General features: G+C 41.4%; 1 protein-coding gene across 5 annotated transcripts in view; it reads left to right on the top strand.

Moving 5' to 3' along the window:
* The window catches only part of sema3d (sema domain, immunoglobulin domain (Ig), short basic domain, secreted, (semaphorin) 3D), a 118,646-nt gene that overhangs the window by 30,735 nt on the left and 63,600 nt on the right, over positions 1-24,311 (top strand). For 4 of the 5 annotated variants that reach the window (XM_060923633.1, XM_060923636.1, XM_060923635.1 and 1 more), the window contains exon 2: positions 22,564-22,762. In XM_060923633.1, the coding sequence (XP_060779616.1) occupies positions 22,648-22,762 (115 nt within the window). In that variant the 5' untranslated portion in view covers positions 22,564-22,647. Of the gene's footprint in view, positions 1-21,947; positions 22,011-22,563; positions 22,763-24,311 lie in introns of all 5 variants that reach the window. The other variant, XM_060923634.1, reaches the window with a different exon arrangement.

Below are 24,311 nucleotides of genomic sequence, written 5' to 3'. Positions count from 1 at the left end.
AGTTAGAACTAATGTGATGAATGCTATGTGTGTGTGTGTGTGTGTGTGTGGTAGCACTAAAGTGTTTGGGTGGTAAAAGCTCATAACACTGAGGTGCTACTATCTTTCTTTCTGTCTGTGTGCTGTCTTTCTCCCACTTCTTTCACTGTCTGTCTCCCCTCACCTCTATTATCTTCCACTATATCAACTGGACAAGACTCAAGAAGCAAAAAAAAAAAAAAAGGGAAAAAACACAAAGTAATGAGAGTTCAGGAGTTTCGGGATGGATGGATGGAACAGGTTTCCAGAAATGTTCTGCTGTGGTTTCGATAACAACATACCGGTATGCTGACCTTTGAGGAACAATGGCTCTTGGTAAATCGTTCGGTTCATTGTGAACCTCTTCAGTTTTCATTTCATTTTGATTCTTTCAGTATGGCCTTTCCCACCCATAGTGACCTGGAATTTTTAATAAATGTTGCACAAAGATAGTTAAATCAGTTAAATCTCACTGAGGTTTTGACGTCCCTGGTGATTTGTGATCCAATCCATCTTCAGTAGGTGGTAATGTTTGTTCTCCACCACTGGTGTTTTGCCAAACTTGGACAGACTTTGCGAAGTTGTTTACTTTTAAAGTGCATATCCTGGACCAATTTAGTGGTTTTTTTATATGAAAGTATGTCCCTTTACACACTCATCCAGAAGGGTAATTTTGCACAAGGCCATCTGTCTACAACAGAAAAAAATAAAATAACAAAACACGTCTGGAAAAATCCCAAGGGAGTCTGGAGCCAGATTGATCCAAATTTGTGACGTCATGTGCGGATCCGCCAGCAGGCTGAGAGACAAACACAGGAACACCTAATTTAGAGTATAGTCTCTCTTATTTCTTACCCTGGCAACAGTCAACTTGTGAATTGCCAATTTTCTTGGTCTTTTTCTTGGCTCTGCTTGGTCCTCGGCTTCGAGGGCCTCAGTGGATGTGGCAGTTCGCTTTCTGTCAGGGGAGACGAACACGGCTGGCTCCTTTGGTGACGCTGACACAAATGGAGACGGTGTCGCTTTGGGCATTCTAACAGATGGAATTTTTTTTTCAGTTCAAGTTACTTCTTGAAGCCCATTTCCCACTGCAAATAGTTCTCAAAGTCATCAGGCTTTATGAAGTGAGCCCCGCATACAACCCCGATTCCAAAAAAGTTGGGAAAAAGTACAAATTGTAAATAAAAACAGAATGCAATGATGTGGAAGTTTCAAAATTCCATATTTTATTCAGAATAGAACATAGATGACATATCAAATGTTTAAACTGAGAAAATGTATCATTTAAAGAGAAAAATTAGGTGATTTTAAATTTCATGACAACAACACATCTCAAAAAAGTTGGGACAAGGCCATGTTTACCACTGTGAGACATCCCCTTTTCTCTTTACAACAGTCTGTAAACGTCTGGGGACTGAGGAGACAAGTTGCTCAAGTTTAGGGATAGGAATGTTAACCCATTCTTGTCTAATGTAGGATTCTAGTTGCTCAACTGTCTTAGGTCTTTTTTGTCATATCTTCCATTTTATGATGCGCCAAATGTTTTCTATGGGTGAAAGATCTGGACTGCAGGCTGGCCAGTTCAGTACCCGGACCCTTCTTCTACGCAGCCATGATGCTGTAATTGATGCAGTATGTGGTTTGGCATCGTCATGTTGGAAAATGCAAGGTCTTCCCTGAAAGAGACATCGTCTGGATGGGAGCATATGTTGCTCTAGAACCTGGATATACCTTTCAGCATTGATGGTGTCTTTCCAGATGTGTAAGCTGCCCATGCCACACGCACTAATGCAACCCCATACCATCAGAGATGCAGGCTTCTGAACTGAGCGCTGATAACAACTTGGGTCGTCCTTCTCCTCCTTAGTCCGAATGACACGGCGTCCCTGATTTCCATAACGAACTTCAAATTTTGATTCGTCTGACCACAGAACAGTTTTCCACTTTGCCACAGTCCATTTTAAATGAGCCTTGGCCCAGAGAAGACGTCTGCGCTTCTGCCGTTTTTATTTACAATTTGTACTTTGTCCCAACTTTTTTGGAATTGGGGTTGTATGATGCTGTGGTCTATTGCATATTGCCAGTTTTTCCGGGTGCCTTGCACGAAGCGCTCCCATTTCTTTCTCATTGTCCGGTCTTTTGGAAAATGATGAGTACTAATCCCATCAAGACTGGTGTTGCTACACCCTCCTACGATACATCTGTTAACCATTTTAATAATTACGTGATAACGTTGAAGAAATGTGCAGAAAACCACCAGGTTGTTTTCTCATAAACAAACCAGCGCTGACGTAGGATTCAGAGGGAGGCGTCCCGCACGCGACGTCACGAAAATCAGTGTTTCCCAGGAAATCTAAATTCCAATTTTTTTCAGAGGCGGACCAATTCGCCTCAAATGGCTTGATTTCAACTGAATTTTTCTGGCATTGCGCAAGGTAAAAAAAATTGTACAAAATGCAAAATGTGACAGATATTTGACCAAAGTTTAATATAAAATAGGAGAATTACATTGATCTTGCTCCTAAATATACCCAAGATGTGCCCTTTAATACAAGAGCATCAGGTATCAGTTAATATCCAAGTTGTGATGTTGGTATTGTATCAAAAATGTAAATAGTGGAATTGGTGCAACCCTAATCACCATATGGGTCATTGTGCTAGCTTGAGTACATAGTACTCGACTTCAGGGATGAGCATTGCACACGTGTCCAATATCCTCTTTTGCTCAGCACATGTTTAAAATTGAGTAATGACACCTTGGATTAGTAGTAGAGATATGTGACAGACTTATGCTCACACTTTTTAAATCACACTGCAAATATCTGTGCACTGGGGTTGCACATCTTGAGCACTTATACTCAAAAAGGTTTTTTTTTAATTATTTTTATTTTTTATTTTTTGTCAGGTTGGGGTCAAGTTGTACCAAAAATCCCTCCCTGATAATAAAGTTGGGCCTGGATGATTGAAGTAACCTGTTGTTGCTGCTTAAGATGATCCCAATATGTGAACATGTGTGGAAGACAGATGTATAATGCTCTACTCTAGGGCTTTCTAAAGAATACCGCATGTATTATGAAATGACAGATTCGCTTACGACTCATACTGCAGTTTTGTCCCATCCCGTGAAATTGCAAAGAGAAATTCAGTGCAAATGTCAATTTTTAAAAGTAGATGACCTATCAATTTCATAAAACTGGTGAAATTTAGTTCCCTCTGAAATTTGGTCATTGTGATAGATGTTTATTTCTGTAATATCAAAAAAAAAAAAGACAAAAACAACAACAACAAAAAAAAAAAACAGGCCATTCTGTGGCTGGGAAGTTATTTAAATGAGAACTGAAGGCAATTTTTTTTTATTATCAAAATTCTATTTATCTCATTTTATTAAATGTCGGAATGCATTTTTGATGGCTATTTTGTCGCTGCTATAGCAAGTTATGAGTGTTTGAAATATGCTCTGTAATATATCAGTCCATATGTCAAAGCAACGGCCGTAAACGAGATTCGCTGAGACCTGTGCGAGACGTCGTAGGACGGAAGTAAAACGTACAGCAGAAATCAAAGTGACCAACATCTGCCACCGTTGTCAAAAGACGCGCGCGCCCTCTTTCGAATGCTGACGTAATCAAGCTGGAAGTTTTGTTTGTTTTGGTAGCAATCAGGAAAGTTTGAAAAAAGTAGGCAGTAATCGTCATTTAAACGTGTTTTTCTGCAATATTTCGTTTGGAAAACAGTTTTTAAAATGGCGACACTGACACCTGGCTGACACGTCACGTTTCGAAGTCTCGCACAAGTCTTGTGAAGATCGCGCGGATAAGCGACGCCTGCCGTCGACCAAACAAGCTAAATTCAACATGGCTAAAAACCGAATAAGCCGATAAGTATACTATTTAATTGTAATTATTTGCCAAAACGAGCCACGATATAAGGTCACTAAAACCAAAAACGTAATTGAATAACATGTTAATTAAGAAATAAAGCAAGTTTAAAAATTACTTCAGTTCTCCTTTAATTTGAGGGGATTCCCTAGCAAATAATGTGCATGAAATCGCTTGCTTCACACAGTCAAGCAGACAGGGAAGTCCGGTGTTGCATTACTGCCATCTACAGGTTTACCTTTGACCGTGCACTGACAGTTCCATCATTCTGTCGCTAAATGAACAGCTGATCACACCGAGGTGCTCGCTGACCGCTGATATTTATTAGTTTAGTCCTGCATTTCCTTTCCTTCGCAACATAACGTCTTTTCTTCTCACTTTCCGTTACTGTAGTTGGTTTTTCATGTTTCATTTGCACACTCGCCCTCTATTTTTCTCTCCTATTTCAGATTTGTATCCCACAGTGCCTTGTGTGAATGGGGAAAGCCCATCACGTCATGCATGATGTAGTATCTTGTATTGCGTCATGGTGAAGCAGGAAAAAATATTGGAGAATATAGGGGCACGTGGCCCTAAATTCATTAATTGTTCTATTTAAAAAAAAACAAAAAACAACTAATAAAATTGGAAGTCTGTGATTTGAATACAGTAGCTTTTGGTCCACTAAACAAAAATAACTGAGTGTGAGGGAAAATTCTTTTTATGACCTCATCTCATTATCTCATTCTCATTATCTCTAGCCGCTTTATCCTGTTCTACAGGGTCGCAGGCGAGCTGGAGCCTATCCCAGCTGACTACGGGCGAAAGGCGGGGTACACCCTGGACAAGTCGCTAGGTCATCACAGGGCTGACACATAGACACAGACAACCATTCACACTCACACCTACGGTCAATTTAGAGTCACCAGTTAACCTAACCTGCATGTCTTTGGACTGTGGGGGAAACCGGAGCACCCGGAGGAAACCCACGCGGACATGGGGAGAACATGCAAACTCCGCACAGAAAGGCCCTCGCCAGCCGCGGGGCTCGAACCCGAACCTTCTTGCTGTGAGGCAACAGCGCTAACCACTACACCACCATGCCACCCTTTTTATGACCTACACCTGAAAAATCTGAAAGTCAGTCTACCTTTAATGCATTATAATTGCATTGATTTTTAACATGATGCATACAACATGAACACTTTACCTACAGTAACTGAACAATTACTGAAACACAAGGAGATGCACATAATGAAAAGCCTGGGCCTTTTACTCTGTAAGAAATATCAGGAGCAGCTTTCAGTTAGATTTGTCATCTACTGAGTAGGAGTGGAGGAGAGGAAAAAGAACTTGTTACGTTGAAAAAAATACAGTACTCACTGGGGTTTATCTGCCTGATTACCATGATTCACTAACATTTCCCCACAAAAACACATTAGCCCGGCATCTTGATTTCCCATGGGATAGTTAACAAATTCAAGTTTTAAGAATTCATTCTTATTGAATATTTCACAGTTATTCCACGAAATTGAGTCGTATCTGAGCTGATAGCCGACAAGGCAAGTAGCACCGAGTTGTCTATAAGCCATGTACGACAAGATTGAGTGGAATAACTCTTTTATTCTATCCACATTCACTAGATTTTGATAAACAGAGCATTTTTTTTTATTTTTTACAAATTCGATCAATGAAAACTTTATATAAAACGTCCGACAAAATCATTTCCGCATAGAATGTAAACAAACTGGTGAAATGACAGTAGCAATTTGTGAAAAATACTATTATAATAATAATAATTCTTGAACAAAAAATAGACGTTCTAACCATCAAATACTTTTTGTTCCATATTTTGTTGCTTTTTTTGTGGTTTTGTCTTCAAGTAGAGTTTTTATTTTGTCCTGGGTTAGTTCAGCAAAACACGCCACCATTTTGTTTTTCTCTACTCGCAGTATATGAGCTGATATCCTAGTTGTAGAGTAGCCAATCAGAGCACGTGATTGCTTATATCCAGTGAATGTGGATAGTATAAAATAGAATAGCTCCCACATTTTTTCTTGGCTGGCTCAGAAGCTCGCTGCTCACTCACTGCCATCCTCTCTTGTGCTTCCTCCTACTTGGAAGGATGGCAAACGTTTTCAGTCGTTTATAGAGCCATAGGCTTAGCCTGTCATTTTCTTGAAAATTCTATTTACAATATACAACAACTGTAATTTTCAGAAGGGCAAACCAGACGTAAACTTGTCTGGATTGCACTGATGTCATACATAGTACGTAACACAAACACCGCTCAAGGTGGAACTGACGCACAGGTCCATTTTCTGTTTTTGTCCGTGTTATCTGAAGATACAGATTTGTACCTGTTGAAATGTGTTTTGTTTTTGTGTTCTCAAATCACGACACACTTTTGTCATGATGCAGGGCTTAAAGTGCATATCACGGGTAAATTCAGGAGCAAGATCAATGTAATTCTCCTATTTTATATTAAACTTTGGTCAAATATCTGTCACATTTTACATTTTGTCCAATTTTTTTTACCTTGCGCAATACCAGAAAAATTCAGTTGAAATCAAGCCATTTGAGGCGAATTGGTCCGCCTCTGAAAAAACTTGGCATTTGGATTTCCCGGCAAACATTGCTTTTTGTGACATCACGTGTGGGACGCCTCCCTCTGAATCCTACGTCAGCGCTGGTTTGTTTATGAGAAAACAACCTGGTGGTTTTCTGCAAATTTCTTCGTTATCACATAATTATTAAAATGGTTAACAGATGTATCGTAGGAGGGTGTAGCAACACCAATCTTGATGGGATTAGTACTCATCATTTTCCAAAAGACCGGACAATGAGAGAGAAATGGGAGTGCTTTGTGCGAGGCACCTGGAAAAAGCTGAGGACCAAAGCAGAGCTGAGAAAAAGACCAAGTTGATTGTGAGATCGACAGACCGATCGATGCAGCCTCCGCAGTGATGTGGTCGCTTTACCGGTCCGTTGTGGTGAAGAAGGAGCTGAGCCAAAAGGCGAAGCTCTCGATTTACTGGTCGATCTACATTCTGACTCTCACTTATGGTCATGAGCTTTGGGTAATGACCGAAAGAACAAGATCGTGGATACAAGCGGCCGAAATGAGTTTCCTTCACAGGGTGGCTGGGCGCTCCCTTAGAGATAGGGTGAGAAGCACAATCACTCGGGAGGAGCTCGGAGTAGAGCCACTGCTCCTCCACATTGAGAGGAATCAGCTGAGGTGGCTTGGGCATCTCTTTCGGATGCCTCCTGGACGCCTCCTTGGGGAGGTGTTCCAGGCATGTCCCCCTGGGAGGAGGCCCCAGGGAAGACCCAGGACACGCTGGAGGGACTATGTTTCTCGGCTGGCCTGGGAACACCTCGGTGTTCTTCCTGAGGAGCTGGCTGAGGTGTCTGGGGAGAGGGAAGTTTGGGCTTCCATGCTCAGACTGCTGCCTCCGCGACCCGGCCCCGGATAAGTGGAAGAAGATGAGATGAGATGAGATGGTCCACCTCTGAAAAAAAATTGCCATTTGGATTTCCCGGCAAACATTGCTTTTTGTGACGTCACGTGTGGGACGCCTCCCTCTGAATCCTACGTCAGCGCTGGTTTGTTTATGAGAAAACAACCTGGTGGTTTTCTGCAAATTTCTTCGTTATCACATAATTATTAAAATGGTTAACAGATGTATCGTAGGAGGGTGTAGCAACACCAATCTTGATGGGATTAGTACTCGTCATTTTCCAAAAGACCGTCAATGAGAGAGAAATGGGAGTGCTTTGTGCGAGGCACCTGGAAAAAGCTGAGGACCAAAGCAGAGCTGAGAAAAAGACCAAGTTGATTGTGAGATCGACAGACGGATCGATGCAGCCTCCGCAGTGATGTGGTCGCTTTACCGGTCCGTTGTGGTGAAGAAGGAGCTGAGCCAAAAGGCGAAGCTCTCGAGTTACTGGTCGATCTACATTCTGACTCTCACTTATGGTCATGAGCTTTGGGTAATGACCGAAAGAACAAGATCGCGGATACAAGCGGCCGAAATGAGTTTCCTTCACAGGGTGGCTGGGCGCTCCCTTAGAGATAGGGTGAGAAGCACAATCACTCGGGAGGAGCTCGGAGTAGAGCCACTGCTCCTCCACATTGAGAGGAATCAGCTGAGGTGGCTTGGGCATCTCTTTCGGATGCCTCCTGGACGCCTCCTTGGGGAGGTGTTCCAGGCATGTCCCCCTGGGAGGAGGCCCCAGGGAAGACCCAGGACACGCTGGAGGGACTATGTTTCTCGGCTGGCCTGGGAACACCTCGGTGTTCTTCCTGAGGAGCTGGCTGAGGTGTCTGGGGAGAGGGAAGTTTGGGCTTCCATGCTCAGACTGCTGCCTCCGCGACCCGGCCCCGGATAAGTGGAAGAAGATGAGATGAGATGAGATGGTCCACCTCTGAAAAAAAATTGCCATTTGGATTTCCCGGCAAACATTGATTTTCGTGACGTCGCGTGCGGGATGCCTCCCTCTGAATCCTACGTCAGCGCTGGTTTGTTTATGAGAAAACAACCTGGTGGTTTTCTGCAAATTTCTTCAATGTTATCACATAATTATTAAAATGGTTAACAGATGTATCGTAGGAGGGTGTAGCAACACCAATCTTGATGGGATTAGTACTCATCGTTTTCCAACAGACCGGACAATGAGAGAGAAACGGGAGCGCTTTGTGCGAGGCACCCGGAAAAAGCCGAGGACCAAAGCAGAGCCGAGAAAAAGACCAAGATGACTGTTGCCAGGGTAAGAAATAAGAGAGACTATACTGTAAATTAGGTGTTCCTGTGTTTGTGTGGTACACGGATAATGTTATTTATCGACTCACACAAAAGTAAACAACACGAAAGCGCTGGGTGATAATACACTTACTTCACATGTATCAAGGGATATGCGTGTCAGGGCTTGAGATCTTGGGACCTGTCAAACACATTCAATGTATATATACACACAACCCTACTTAGCCGATTCCATGTGTGTAGCTTATGAAATCTTTCTCCTACAATAGCCAGTACTCTTCTAAATGAAGAAATATAAATACATAATAGTAATTAGAAAAAAGGGTGGCACGGTGGTGTAGCGGTTAGCGCTGTCGCCTCACAGCAAGAAGGTCCTGGGTTCGAGCCCTGGGGCCGGCGAGGGCCTTTCTGTGTGGAGTTTGCATGTTCTCCCCGTGTCCGTGTGGGTTTCCTCCGGGTGCTCTGGTTTCCCCCACAGTCCAAAGACATGCAGGTTAGGTTAACTGGTGACTCTAAATTGACCGTAGGTGTGAATGTGAGTGTGAATGGTTGTCTGTGTCTATGTGTCAGCCCTGTGATGACCTGGCGACTTGTCCAGGGTGTACCCCGCCTTTCGCCCATAGTCAGCTGGGATCGGCTCCAGCTTGCCTGCGACCCTGTAGAAGGATAAAGCGGCTAGAGATAATGAGATGAGAATTAAAAAAAATATATGATTTATGTAACAATAGATAGATGAGCATTGATACATGAATCCATGGGTTTAGAAGCTCAGGCGACAAGTCCATATTTCAATACAAAATCGCTAGCTGCTAAACTTGGTCTACACAGGCTGTGCACTGAATCCATACAAGCTCGCACAGCCTGCTGGCGGTTCCGCATGTGACGTCACGAATCTGGCTCCTGACTCCCTTGGGATTTTTCCAGATGCATTTTGTTATTTTATTTTTTTCTGCTGTAGACAGATGGCCTTGTGCAAAATTACCCTTCTGGACGAGTGTGTAAAGGGACATACTTTGATATAAAAAAACACAAAATTGGCCCAGGATATGTACTTTAAATACCTTGCATTTGAAGATTCTCAAGCATCAGTACATTGAATGAGCCACTCAAGTGTGTGTCTTTGACAGAAAGCTACGTAGAGCGAGAAGAGAATGTGGGAAGAGAGCGAGAAAGAAAGAGGAGGGACATTTGATTACTTGTATACAAGTGTGTATTCCTGTTTCTGTGTGTGTGAACCTGACTCACTATGTTCACACAGCTACTCTTTATTCTTCTCTGACACTAAGTATGTAAGCGAGCAAACTCTTCACCATCTGGTCCCTCTAAAGCTACACATGGGAAACAGTAGAGTTTTCACTTAAGAGCAGAGACGTTATCTGAGCACTTTCGAGGAGGTTTACTTTGTCATTCCTTAATTATAGCTATGGGGGTTCCTCTCAGGATGTCTAAAGTTACCCATAATTCCAAAAGGTCTGTCAGTCAGAGATCAGGCATTCTGTGGATGTAATGTGCTTGAGGAGTTTTTGGCTTAAAGGAGTTTCTTTGCTCCTCACTCTCTCGGTCATGAGATACCTACCTGGCTCTCTCCCAGCTGAGTACGGAAGTACAGTTTTCCTTCTGCAGAGATAAGAGAGGGATTAAAACATGCCATTGAACATGGATTTGAATAAAGAAAATATAGAAGAGGTGTAAAGAGTATCCTTGGTTGAAAGTAGAAAGCAGTCACTTCATCCACATCGTATTTTCGTGATAGCTGATACTTTTCCACTGCTTATCTGCTGAATGTTAGTGGCAGGTGGCAATGCAGTGATCCATGAACTGATCTCATTAATCACCATCCCGACAGATATTGTATTGTTCCTGCAGAAGTTGCAGACTTGTCTGAATTATTTTGACAGTATGCAATTTGAGAAGAGGTTATGGTGACTTTTCCTCTCAATGTGCTGAAAGACACTGAATCGGTACATCACTTCTGTGCACTGGGTTCAAATGAGAGTCAAATGCTCACATACCAGCAGAAACCAGAAGGTATTAGAGAAAACGATCATGCTAAGATCCTCGGCGATTTCATGATCCAACATGACCACAAAATAGAAAATAGAAAGCCAGATATTCCCTGTGTCCGAAATCACTCACTACTCACTATAGGGTAATTCCGCCCCAAATCACCAGATTTAGAAAAATGTTCGCCACTGACCATCTCAGATTTGCTTCATACTTTCTGGACATATTGTCAGTGTGCCCAATAAACAGTGTACAAAATTTTAGGCTTGTGAGATATAGGGGCTTTAAAAAAAAGGGACATGGCCCCAATTTCACTGTTGAAACGCGTGCTACAGAAAACGGACCTAACTTGCATAAGTCATTACTTTTAAACTATTCATGCAAGATACATGAAATTTTCAAGGATTGTTCTTCAATGCCAGATGCCTTTAAATACTAAAATAGAAAGTTCACAGTTCAATATTTGCCAAGTTATGGCTTGCTGAAAATCATAAAAAAATTTCTTCTATCGAGCTTTGGAGCAACTTTGACCCCCCATATCTCCACATTAAAGCACACCAGATCTTTCAAATGTTCTTATTTATTACTCATGTTATAGTACTCTTTAGACAACTAGGTAGGCTATGTGATCAAAATAAATTAAACTTTCTGATTTATTAGGCTTTAAAAATAAAAAAAAAAACATTTTGCGCCGATAATTCAAATGCATATTACAAATGTATGACAAGGTCTACCATAAAAGCAAATATACCACTGGAAAGAGCTTGTTCTGATTAGCAAATGCACAAAATATGAAGTTGGGACCCTAAACCAAACTATAAATATTAAGGTATCAAGTACGGCATGTTTTACGATAGATGGAAATGCTGTTTTAAGGCATATTACAATACAATTACAAACCAACAGTGTAGGAAAAATAACAACCTTAAAAATACTTTATTTGAAGGGCTTAAACAGCGTATTGATTTGCTTTTCCACATCAGATGGAAGTTTATACTGCCTGCCAGCTGATGTAAGTGGGGCATCAATGATTTACATGACATGCACCAGAGGGACCCAACAGTTATCCTCTTTCCTGGGCCAGCTGTAAGTCTGAGAGGGACCATAAGGATGCATAAATGTTACTTGTCCATCTTGTTCCTTCTCTGATAATGCACGAATGTTGCCTATCCACCACTGTCTGTCATGCAAACATATAACATATTTACCAGGAATTGTATCTGCCAGAGAGACTGCTGATTTAACAGGGGTTTTATGCATTACTTGTGGCCTATATACTATATACTACTATATACAGTAGTGAGTTCGCCATTTTGTAGTGCCGTCCGAATGTATAGTGAGAATTATTACACCCTATATAGTGCAAAGTATCCCACAATGCACCATGAAAAGTAGTGTACAACCGATGGTCAATAACCAAGCAATATATACCATCATGCATTACGGTTGCGCTGGAAAAAAAAAGTGTGTTGGGGTGAACGGACGGAAGAGGAAACACATTATAAACAGACATTCAAGTACAATTAAAAATAGTAAGATAATAGAAAATAATCTAAAATAGAATAAGACAGATAAAATACAAGAATAAAAGTTAGAGTGCAGAGCGAGGAATTAACCAAAAGCCTCAAATAAGATATAAGAGCTCTGAGGCAACAGTGCTAACCACTGCACCACCGTGCCACTCCAAATTTGTACAGCATGTCTTTTTGTGCGGCGGCACGGTGGTGTAGTGGTTAGCATTGCCTCACAGCAAGAAGGTTCTGGGTTTGAGCCCAGTGGCTGATGGAGGCCTTTCTGTGTGGAGTTTGCATGTTCTCCCCGTGTCTGCGTGGGTTTCCTCCAGGTGCTCCGGTTTCCCCAACAGTCCAAAGACATGCAGGTTAGGTTAATTGGTGACTCTAAATTGACCGTAGGTGTGAATGTGAGTGTGAATCGTTGTTTGTCTCTATGTGTCAGCCCTGCGATGATCTGGTGACTTGTCCAGGATGTACCCCACCTCTCGCCCATAGTCAGCTGGGATAGGCTCAAGCTTGCCTGTGACCTTGTACAGGATAAGTGGTTAGAGATAATGGATGGATGGATAGAACTAAGGCCCAGTTCACATCTGGCATCTCCAGTGATCACTTGTAATTGGATTTCATACAACATTTCCACTGGAGAAAGGTTGTCACATGCATTTAATATATATTCATTTTCAGGCAGAAATGCCCCATGAATCACGTGCCTATACGTACTGTTTCAATCATTTTAATTGCATGGTTTGTTAACAAAACTTATAAATACATGAGAGATGAAATGATGAGTGAAGCTATGAAAAGCAGCTGTTTCTGTCTCCGCTGTTACGTCATCATTTTATCTGTTCGCCTAGCCACAGAGAGTTCTTCTGGTAAGTATGATGTCTCGCAATGATGAAATATATTATGACTCGGGCAATGACACAGTCAATCAAATGGTCTGGTGTTACTGACTGGGACACATACTGTAGAGACACATTCCCACTACACTCAGTGTCCCAGACCACCTCCCAGGAGGCCCAAATCTATTCATTGCGCAGTACATGAAGACATGGTTTCCCAAGGTTAGAGTGGAATAACTCAAGTTGGAATGGTGACTGTACACCAGGCCTTCTCACTGAGTGGAGCAAAGCATATTACATCACATTAACAGCATTGAGCAGACACTCTTATCCACAGTGACATACAACATACTCAGAGCAGCCTGGGGAGCAGTTGGGAGTTAGGTGCCTTGTTCAAGGGCACTTCAGCCATTCTTGCTCATCCAGGGAATCAAACCATTAACGTTTTGGTCTCAAAGCTGCTTCCCTAACCATTAGGCCATGGCTTAATGGTTAAAGTGCATATCCTGGACCAATTTTGTTTTTTTTTTTATATGAAAGAATCCAGAAGGGTAATTTTGCACAAGGCCATCTGTCTACAGCAGAAAAAAATAAAATAACAAAACACATCTGGAAAAATCCCAAGGGAGTCTGGAGCCAGATTCGTGACGTTATCTGCGGAAGCGCCAGCTGGCTGCGTGAGCTTTGCATGGTTTCAGTGCACAGCCTGTATAGACCAAGCGCTCCCATTTCTCTCTCATTATCTGGTCTTTTTGAAAACGATGAGTACTAATCCTATCAAGATTGGTGTTGCTACACCCTCCTACAATACATCTGTTAACCATTTTAATAATTACATGATAACGTTGAAGAAATTTGCAGAAAACCACCAGGTCGTTTTCTCATAAAGAAACCAGCGCTGATGTAGGATTCAGAAGGAGGCGTCCCGCACGCGACGTCACGAAAATCAGTGTTTGCCGGGAAATCCAAATGGCAATTTTTTTCAGAGGTGGACCATCTCATCTCATCTCATCTCATCTCATCTCATCTCATCTCATCTCATCTCATCTCGTCTTCTTCCGCTTATCCAGAGCCGGGTCGCGGAGGCAGCAGTCTGAGCATGGAAGCCCAAACTTCCCTCTCCCCAGACACCTCGGCCAGCTCCTCGGGAAGAACACCGAGGCGTTCCCAGGCCAGCCGAGAGACATAGTCCCTCCAGCGTGTCCTGGGTCTTCCCCGGGGCCTCCTCCCGGGGGGACATGCCTGGAACACCTCCCCAGGGAGACGTCCAGGAGGCATCCGAAAGAGATGCCCGAGCCACCTCAGCTGATTCCTCTCGATGTGGAGGAGCAGCGGCTCTACTCCGAGCTCCTCCCGAGTGATTGTGCTTCTCACCCTATCTCTAAGGGAGCGCCCAGCCACCCTGCGAAGGAAACTCATTTCGGCCACTTGTATCCATGAACTTGATCTTTCAGTCATTACCCAAAGCTCATGACCATAAGTGAGAGTCGGAACATAGATTGACCGGTAAATCGAGAGCTTTGCCTTTTGGCTCAGCTCCTTCTTCACTACGACGGACCGGTAAAGCGACCGCATCACTGCGGAGGCTGCACCGATCCGCCTGTCGATCTCACGCTCCATTCTTCCCTGACTCGTGAACAAGATCCTGAGATACTTAAACTCCTCCATTTAAGGCAGGACTTCTCCACCAACCTGGAGAGGGCAAGCCACCCTTTTCCGGTCGAGAACCATGGCCTCGGACTTGGAGGTGCTGATTCTCATCCCAGCCGCTTCACACTCGACCGCAAACCGCCCCAGTGCATGCTGAAGGTCCTGGTTTGAAGAAGCCAACAGGACAACATCATCTGCAAAAAGCAGAGATGAAATCCTGTGGTTCCCAAACAGGATTTTGCTCCTGAATTTACCCATGATATGCACTTTAAAGGCCAGGGACTAACTCTGTATTAATGCCCTTCATTTTAGAATGGGATGTTCAACAAGCAGTGTCCACATACAGTACTTTTGGCTATATGGTGCATCAGTGCAGTTACAAGTGTATTTGATCAGTGTAATTTAAATAATGAAGACTTTCATCGCAAAATGCTATATATATCCAGCTTTGCTAATTTGAGAAAAAAACATTTTTTATTGTGTATTATTGGAAAATGAAACTGTTATTTGAAAAGTTTATTATAAACTACTCTAAATCATATGACATGTTCTGATAAAAACCTTAACTCATGCAAAATGAAAAAAATTATGATTTTTTTTCCTCAAAATGCTATAAATCCATTCGACCATTTTTTCACAAAATGCTATATATCCAAGTTAATTAATGATGACAAAAGTCTGTAAGTTTTGCATGCAGTAAACTGTCACAATATGGTTTCTTAAATAAAAAAGTCCTCCCAAGCATAATAAATGTGAAACTTTATACTTAATTGTAGCATTTACCCTTTGTGACAAGAATGCTCTGAAGAATTATGTGGTAAAAGCACGACGATGGTTTCACCCCATGTTCAAAATTTTTTAAAGCTAGCAACAGGACTAAAATACAGATATGTGCACAAATCAGTTTACAAGAAAACCCTGCATACCTCATCTAAAAGAAATATATGTTCTTTACCAGCTGGGAGGTCCGTATTGTGAAATACCATGACCGAGGTCTTGAAAGTACTGAGCGAGGCCCTCTGGGCCGAGGTCAGTATTCAAGGCCAGGGTCACGGTATTTCACCATACGGACCGACCTTAAGTTGGTAAATAATATATTTATTTTTTTCTTTCCCAAATTCTAACAGAAAATGAGAGCGCCCGAAAGGGAAACCATATTTAGAACAAACCTGCTACTTGGCTTTCTCCTGAAATGTTTTCTTTTATTTCTTCTTCCTCAAGGTAGTAAAACTCACTTTTGCTGTGAACACTGTCATTATCACTATCCATGCTGTAAAATTAATGCTATTATACTGCGAAATGTGAAAATAAATGTTGACGAAAAATTGCTACTATGTTGTTGTTGTTAACGAACGAGTCACCAAAAGTCCGTAACCGGGGTCCGGATTGTAGGATTCTGGACCGCTCGCGAGCCAATCAGAGCACACGATTTGATGGAAACCGGACCACGAAAAAAATATTAGTTTGTTCTTTTAATCTTTTGTCCCATTTTATGTCCTGACCTGCTTCTCTCCACCATTAAAAGCTAAATCATCATTGGAAAGTTTGTCCGCATGACAAAGAGAACGATTGTCCTGTGCATTGTGAGTACACCCAATTTGTGGTACCTTTCCACCAACAGAATACCTTATTTGCTTCTTTATTCCATGTTGGACAAATCGAGAGCGCTGATTGGCTGAGCGGATATAGCGCGATTCGGAAGAAAATTAGAGTGGTGGATATCGCGGTTTGAGACAAAAAAAAGTGGAACTCAATGCAGTAAAAGCAATGGGATGTGTCGCGTTTTGACAAAAAACGATTTGAGAACTTACTATTGACAATCTCCAATGTATATTGGTTCCAAAATTTCGAATATGGTGGTTATTGCGTTTTGTAATAAAAGTCTTCAAATGTCACCATATTTAGGTTTATGTAACTATCTATAGTGATATTGAATTAATAGTCTGTCAATTTTGCAGCACAGTTGAAAGAAGTAAGTACTTAATTTTTTAGTAACTATGCACAAAAATACACATATGTTTGCCTGCCAGCTGTGCTGTCCCTATCACTATGATATATTGTCGATTAGTGTGTTGTTGAATAAAGGTACCGGATCTTTCTAATAACATGAGTTAAGTTATCCTCACACACATGCACACCAGTTCACAGCATATCAGTTCAGTATCATGACCTTTACTTACAGACGTGCCATTCGACGTTAAAGTACATATCCTGGACCAATTTCATGTTTTTTTATATCAAAGTATGTCCCTTTACACACTCATCCAGAAGGGTAATTTTGCACAAGGCCATCTGTCGACAGTAGAAAAAAATAAAATAAAAAAACGCATCTGGAAAAATCCGAAGGGAGTCTGGAGCCAGATTCGTGACGTCACCTGTGGAAGCGCTAGCAGGCTGCGAGAGCTTGCACGGTTTCAGTGCACAGCCTGTGTAGACCAAGTTTAGCAGCTAGCGATTTTGTATTGAAATATGGAATTGTCACCTGAGCGCAATGTTACTTCACCTTTGGATGAAGAATATAATGAGATGTCAGAATTGGGGCTTCATCTGTTTGGATTTGATGATGATTCAAGTAGTGAAGACGATGGAGACAACACTGGAGATGTAAATAATACGGTCGTTTTCTCATAAACAAGCCAGTGCTGAAGTAGGATTCAGAGGGAGGCGTCCCGCACGTGACATCACGAAAATCAGTGTTTGCCGGGAAATCCAAACACCAAGTTTTTTCAGAGGCCGACCAATTCACCTCAAATGGCTTGATTTCAACTGAATTTTTCTGGTATTGCGCAAGGTAAAAACATTGCAGAGAATGCAGAATGTGACAGATATTTGACCAAAGTTTAATATAAAATAGGAGAATTACATTGATCTTGCTCCTGAATTTACCCGTGATATGCACTTTAATGAGGGTTGTTGTTTCTACTGAATTTGAAATTAATCTCATCTCATTATCTGTAGCCGCTTTATCCTGTTCTACAGGGTCGCAGGCAAGCTGGAGCCTATCCCAGCTGACTACGGGCGAAAGGCGGGGTACACCCTGGACAAGTCGCCAGGTTATCACAGGGCTGACACATAGACACAGACAACCATCCACACTCACATTCACACCTACGGTCAATTTAGAGTCACCAGTTAACCTAACCTGCATGTCTTTGGACTGTGGGGGAAACCGGAGCACCCGGAGGAAACCCACACGGACACGGGGAGAACATGCAAACTCCACACAGAAAGGCCCTCGCCAGCCACGGGGCTCGAACCCGGACCTTCTTGCTGTGAAGCAGCAGTGCTAACCACTACACCACCGTGCCACCCCTTGAAATTAATCTACTTACTTTTATTCAATAAATGCCTGAAACCACTATTTTAAGAATTTACTTATCTTTCAGGACAGAATTGCATCATTCTCACCATTATATAGGGTCAGTGTGTGTATATATATTATACACACGTATATAAAGCTTTATGACATCCTGCAATGGAAAGAGAAAAAGGAGAAATGAAAGAAGAAGAGTGTTTTTCTTGATTATTGCCTGAAAAAAGGTTCACTAGAAATATCTGACTTTGTGATGAACATAAACATCCACATTTATCAACAACAAAATGGAGGTTCTTGTGTTCAAGTAGTGGGCGGTTGTTTCCTGAAATCAGATTATTTCCACAAAACACAGCTGTAAATTTCCTCGAAGACACTCTCTTTGGAAATCAACACTGGACTCAAAGTCCATGTGTTTATGTCAATGATTTCACTTGTCCTAATGAAGACAGATTTGTTTGTTTTGTTTTTTTCTGCATGTTGTAATTTATAAACCTGTGGGTGGCATTATTGCTGAATCGGAGCAGTAATTTACAGTGCTGTCAAGAATAGCAGGGAAAAAACTTAACTTAGAAAAGCATAAACACATGATTAACAGCAAATGAAAAAGTAAATCAAGAAATGAAGCAACACAAGAACAAGAAGAAGCAAAGTTTATAGAGACACGATGAGCAATGAAGTAAGATGATGAGAAGCAAAGTGAGATGGGATGGAAAAGGAGGAAAGAGGAAAGGAATCAGCATGAGCTTCATAAATAAAATGATTTATGACCGCGTAACCTAGTGATCATGAACAGTGGGTACAATAACCGCTAATTTATCTGTCACATCATTTGTTTTGGAGTTTTTGTGTGTGCCCAGCGTGACTCGACTGGATAACCTCAGCTCCCCCAGTGCCACTCCCTGTTCACTCCCCATGCCCTCTGTGCACTGCTGTGGGTTTCTGCCTCTGTATGATCCATCAACTCCAGCATTATCTCCTCGACTGTGGTCAAAAGAGGACAGCAACTTTTCCTTAAATAAACAGACCTGTGCTTGGGTGGGACGTCGCAGCTAGGAATGTGGATAGAATGTGTGTAAGCATGAGTACAGTATCTCGGGCTACAATTAACCATTTTAGATGAATAATTCTAAAAATGTATAAACTTACCAAAATAATTTCGGGAAAAAATTATTTTGAGCATTTCAATCATATAATACTACTACAGAACTCTTAAAGGTGCAATGGTCTTTTTTTTTTTTTTAATTCCTTGCTTGTACAAATAATCCGGAAGGTATGCAGAACATAATTAAAGAGAAAAAAAACCTGTGGATTACGTCATAGCCTTGGGAAAAGTGCATGAATTGCTGTGAAAACCTGATTGGAAAATGGTTAAGGAGACAGTCAATGATGGCATAGCTCACTCCAGCCCTGTCTAGTCCAGAAGAAATGATCTAAAGTGGGCCACCTTGCGCAATAAATATTGCAAACTATATACAAGATATATATGGGTCTGTCTCAGAAACTGGGTACTGTGGGGGTACCCCACTAAATATACTCAGTCAATAAACTATACAGTTTTGAATGGTGATGTTGGTTTTAATTTGAAATAAAATGATGAAAGAAATAACACAGATAAAACTAAATCTTTGATGTGAATACTCTATTCAGAATTTGGCAAAAATTCTGCAAATTTGTGAAAAATAGCGGCTTGATCTGGGACATGATAAATGGTTGACTGCATCGCATTCCCTTAAAAAGGTTGTAGTCCACTGAAAAGTCTACAGTTATCACTAATTGTATTTTAAGTTGTAACTTTATACACCTAAGGATTGGTGCGCTCACAGAATAATCATAACCGTAATAAAACATCATGCGAAATATTTGATCACCGTTGTAACTCCATTTTCTGCATACCCAAAACCAATATGATCATGTGTTTTGATCTAAACAGAAAGCCTCAGGGTCAAGGTCACTACCTCACCAAAAGTAGTAACTTAAACTCACTATGCCATATAAAAATGTAGTTATAAATCTGCAATTTTGTTTTTTAAAATGAAAGCTGGAAGTTTGGTATAGAATATGTTTCTTACAGAATATGTTACGATGGTAGCTGGTCTTGTATGAATTTCTGAGCTATAAAATGTGTTGTGGTCTATTTTTTACCGTAGCGTGTTATTTGTGTGCTGGGAAGGACACACATTAACAATTTGCATGTGTAGAATGAAATTTTCCACTCCAGCAGTTAGAAGTCGATCGCGCTTCCATTTGCGGTCTTTCTGTTACGCGGGTGATCTGTTCGGACGTTATCGCTGAAAAGGTGAGTTTTGACAGTTTTATGTTGTTTTAGTCTTGCAGTATAAGGCAATAGAATGTTTCTTTTTCATCTTTCATATTTCATAGTGTTTGTGTATTTTTGGCCAATATTTTGCAACCATGGTCAATTTAGATCGAACTTTTGGATAGAACCTACAGCCAGTCATTTTGCCCCGCCCCCGCCTCACGCTCCGTCCGGTGCGGTAGTGATGTCCCGTTGCTCGCGCACCGCTGCAGAGACCCGCACGACCTTCAGCCGGTACAGTCGCTGTTCTTTTACCGCCGTTATTCTCATCTTTCCGGTGTGTTCTTGATTTTTCCATTGAGTCCTATTTCGCCATATCAAATACCCAAAATGTATCATATTATTCATATTTAAGTGAATAATCAATTCAGGCATCATAACTTGGCATTTTTAACCCAAGCGATCAAAAAGAGGAAATGTATTCAGTATTTTCACTCATCTGTGAAGGAGGGGCTTTAATTCTTCATGATGTAGTTATTTTATATGTAAATCAATATTACAAAAGCATTTGAATTGTAATCAAAAAAAAATTCCCACAGTGGAGGCCAGATAAAGCAAGATGCTATCTTTATTCTTATTAAACATGACAAAAGAAACATTGAGTGTTAGGTAGATGCAAAAAAAAAAGTAAAATTAGAAAATTGATTTTTTGACCATAATGTCCCAAATGAGAGACCAGTTTCTGAGATCTATCTATCTATCTATCTATCTAAAAGCTGTATACACCCTAGGAATACCGACCTATTTGCCAGAAAGAATCCAGAACGGCGAGGAATTGACCGAGAAGAAGCAATTTTTGTTGAACTGCTCATTAAGGCTTAATTAGTCCATAACGTCATTAATAATTGTAATGAAGCAAATGTAGGTAGAAGTTACAGTATATGCTCCCTAGGTACCCCTACCTTCATGACAGAAAGAATCAAAATCGGTGAAGAATTGAGGGAGAAGAAGCGATTTGTGTAGAAACTGCTTGTTAGGGCTTAATTACTCCATATCTTCATTATTAATTGCAATTATGCAAATTTGCATAGAAGCTATATGCACCCCAGGCAGACCTACCTTCCTGTCAAAAAGAATAAAAATCGGTGAAGAATTGAGACAGAAGAAGCAATTTTCATGAAATGTGGATGACGCCGGACAGCACATGATGTGGCATTTAAGCTCATAACCTGTCGGCCAGATGAGCTAATAAGCAGGATTCAACCGGAGACATTTGCTCTTCTACCGTTTCTCACGCTTACTCACATGAAAACACGAGCTACATCATGAGGCCAACAGCGTAGTGTAAAGTAAAACGTTTTAATACTTGAGAGGTTGTAATGTGCTTTGCCATTTCCATCAAAAGCATTTTAAATGAAGTGATCTAATGCACCACAGCATGCTTCATAACACAGCCCGGCTAATTAATAATGAATACGGATCAAACATCAAATCAATAATAATAAAACTCTTTTTTTTATTATTGATTTTTAGCAATTATGTCAGTCAGTTCTTACAGCCCTAATGGTGGTTTGGAATGAACAGCATGACTCATTTCTTTGCAAACTGGACCTGTGTGCCATAGAGAACCTTCTCTTTAGATATAACAATGCAAAAGATGAATGCGTACAGAAAGCAGGAGTGTCTTCTGTGGTTACTTGAACTTTCATTCATTTGTTTAAAGGAATACAACTTTGGGTTCAGAAAGCGGAGGAATTCTCTCAGGAAAGTTCAAGAACAGTTGCAGGTAATGATTCTTTGTTGAAGAAAATGTTCTCGTCTGGAATAAATCCTCAGAGAGTAGTAGTCCTCCCCCCAATTTCATACCACTTTAGTGACTAATGAAGCGAAAATTCAGACGAGATCACTGATTCGCAGTCCTGAATACTATTTCTATTGTAAAAGGAGAGGAGAAGCATAAAAAAGGAACAGAGAAGCATGAACGTGAGAAAGAAAGACAGGCATTTAAAAAGAAGCTGGAAGTGGCGGTCTTGCACAAGCTGATCTTTTGTTTAGGGTCAAACAGACGCAGAGAGCGAGCGGGAACGAAAGAGTGCGTCTGTGTGTGTATGTTCGAGGACAAAAGGAAAGACCTGAATAGGACAGCAGCAGATTATAGAAGTGTTCAAATGGACAGAGACGCCAAAAGGAGACCGTCGTTAAATGAAAAGCCAAGCATTCATACAGGCTTTAACTAGCTTACACACGTGCAGACACACACTCAGACAAACACATGCACCTCCCACGGAGATGCTCATCCCCTAACAAGTTAACAAGACTCTCTGCTCTCTACATCACAGGGCTGCTCGTCTCCCGCTGTGAAGACAGCGACCCTGAACCAGCGAGAGGAGATCACACTGAGAACACACACTGAAGTCGCCAGGATGGCTGGTCTCTCATCAGTCTGGATGGGAGTGGTAGGGATGCTGTCGCTGTTCTGTCTGCATGGCGTAAATTGCATGAAGGAAAGCGTCCCCAGGGTCAAGCTCGGCTATAAAGGTAGGCACCTACTTCTACCGGGTGATTCTTCATAATAAAATAATCAGCGTAATGAAATAATCATCCAAATATATTTTAGGATCATGACAGGTTGCACAGTGGAGCATTGTTCTGCTTGGTAGATTTGTCTCTTCGGAGTTTAAACATCCATTAGTCATTTAGAAAGAAGTTGGTCGTTTGGTAGTTCATTATTTACTTGTATGTAAATATTATGCTCTGTACTTGATTTATTGTAATGTCGCACACAGGACACACTGCCGTCTCGGTGTTTGTGTGTGTGTGCAATAAAGTGTAAACCTTACTTACTACACACAAACTTACACACTCGTCATCTTTAAAAGGGTTTTTATTGAGCTATGTATTATAGAAACCATATACCATGATGTTTAATATGTATAATGAGCAAAGTTAGATTGTTTCTTCAAATAAATGCAGTGTTTTTTGTTTTTTTTTAAACAAAGCAAACCTTGACAAACACATGATTCTCTAAATGAATCTCTTTGTCTCTGTTTTATTCATTTAATGTTTGGCCTTTTGGGTGTGGCGGCATTAAAAAGAGTCCCATGTTGATGTGGTTGAAAAGTTTGGTTTTCAAGAATAGAAAGTCTCTCATCACACCTGGCTGTTTCCATGACTATTTCCGAACCATCACATAGCCTTTCACTCAATTATCTCATCTCATCTCATTATCTCTAGCCACTTTATCCTTCTACAGGGTCGCAGGCAAGCTGGAGCCTATCCCAGCTGACTACGGGCGAAAGACGGGGTACACCCTGGACAAGTCGCCAGGTCATCACAGGGCTGACACATAGACACAGACAACCATTCACACTCACATTCACACCTACGGTCAATTTAGAGTCACCAGTTAACCTAACCTGCATGTCTTTGGACTGTGGGGGAAACCGGAGCACCCAGAGGAAACCCACACGGACACGGGGAGAACATACAAACTCCACACAGAAAGGCCCTCGCCGGCCCCGGGGCTTGAACCCAGGACCTTCTTGCTGTGAGGCGACAGCGCTCAATTATACGGTTTCCAAAACCTTCTCCAAACTCTACATATGATGTAGATTTATGTTATTTTCTTTAATTTGAGGTGAATTTCGTGTGAATTTTGAGGTGAGTTTTTTTGCTATTTTGTGTTCAATCTAAAAAAAAAAGTTTCTCTACAGCTGTAATTTCTTTGAATTTAGATTAATCTTTTAGCATTAGCCCAGGTAATCCTTCGCTGTTTATCTTAAAGTGCATATTCTGGACCAATTTCGGGGTTTTTTTTATATGAAAGTATGTCCCTTTACACACTCATCCAGAAGAGTAATTTTGCACAAGGCCATCTGTCTACAGCAGAAAAAAATAAAATAACAAAACGCACCCGGAAAAATCTGAAGGGAGTCTGGAGCCAGATTCGTGACGTCACCTGAGGAAGCACCAGCAGGCTGCGCGAGCTTGCACGGTTTCAGTGCACAGCCTGTGTAGACCAAGTTTAGCAGCTAGCGATTTTGCATTGAAATATGGAATTGTCACCTGAGCGCAATGTTACTTCACC

This window comes from Neoarius graeffei, chromosome 6 (assembly GCF_027579695.1).
Source record: "Neoarius graeffei isolate fNeoGra1 chromosome 6, fNeoGra1.pri, whole genome shotgun sequence".
NCBI classification, from domain to species: Eukaryota; Metazoa; Chordata; class Actinopteri; order Siluriformes; family Ariidae; genus Neoarius; species Neoarius graeffei.
This window is presented reverse-complemented; position numbering and strand designations above follow the sequence as displayed.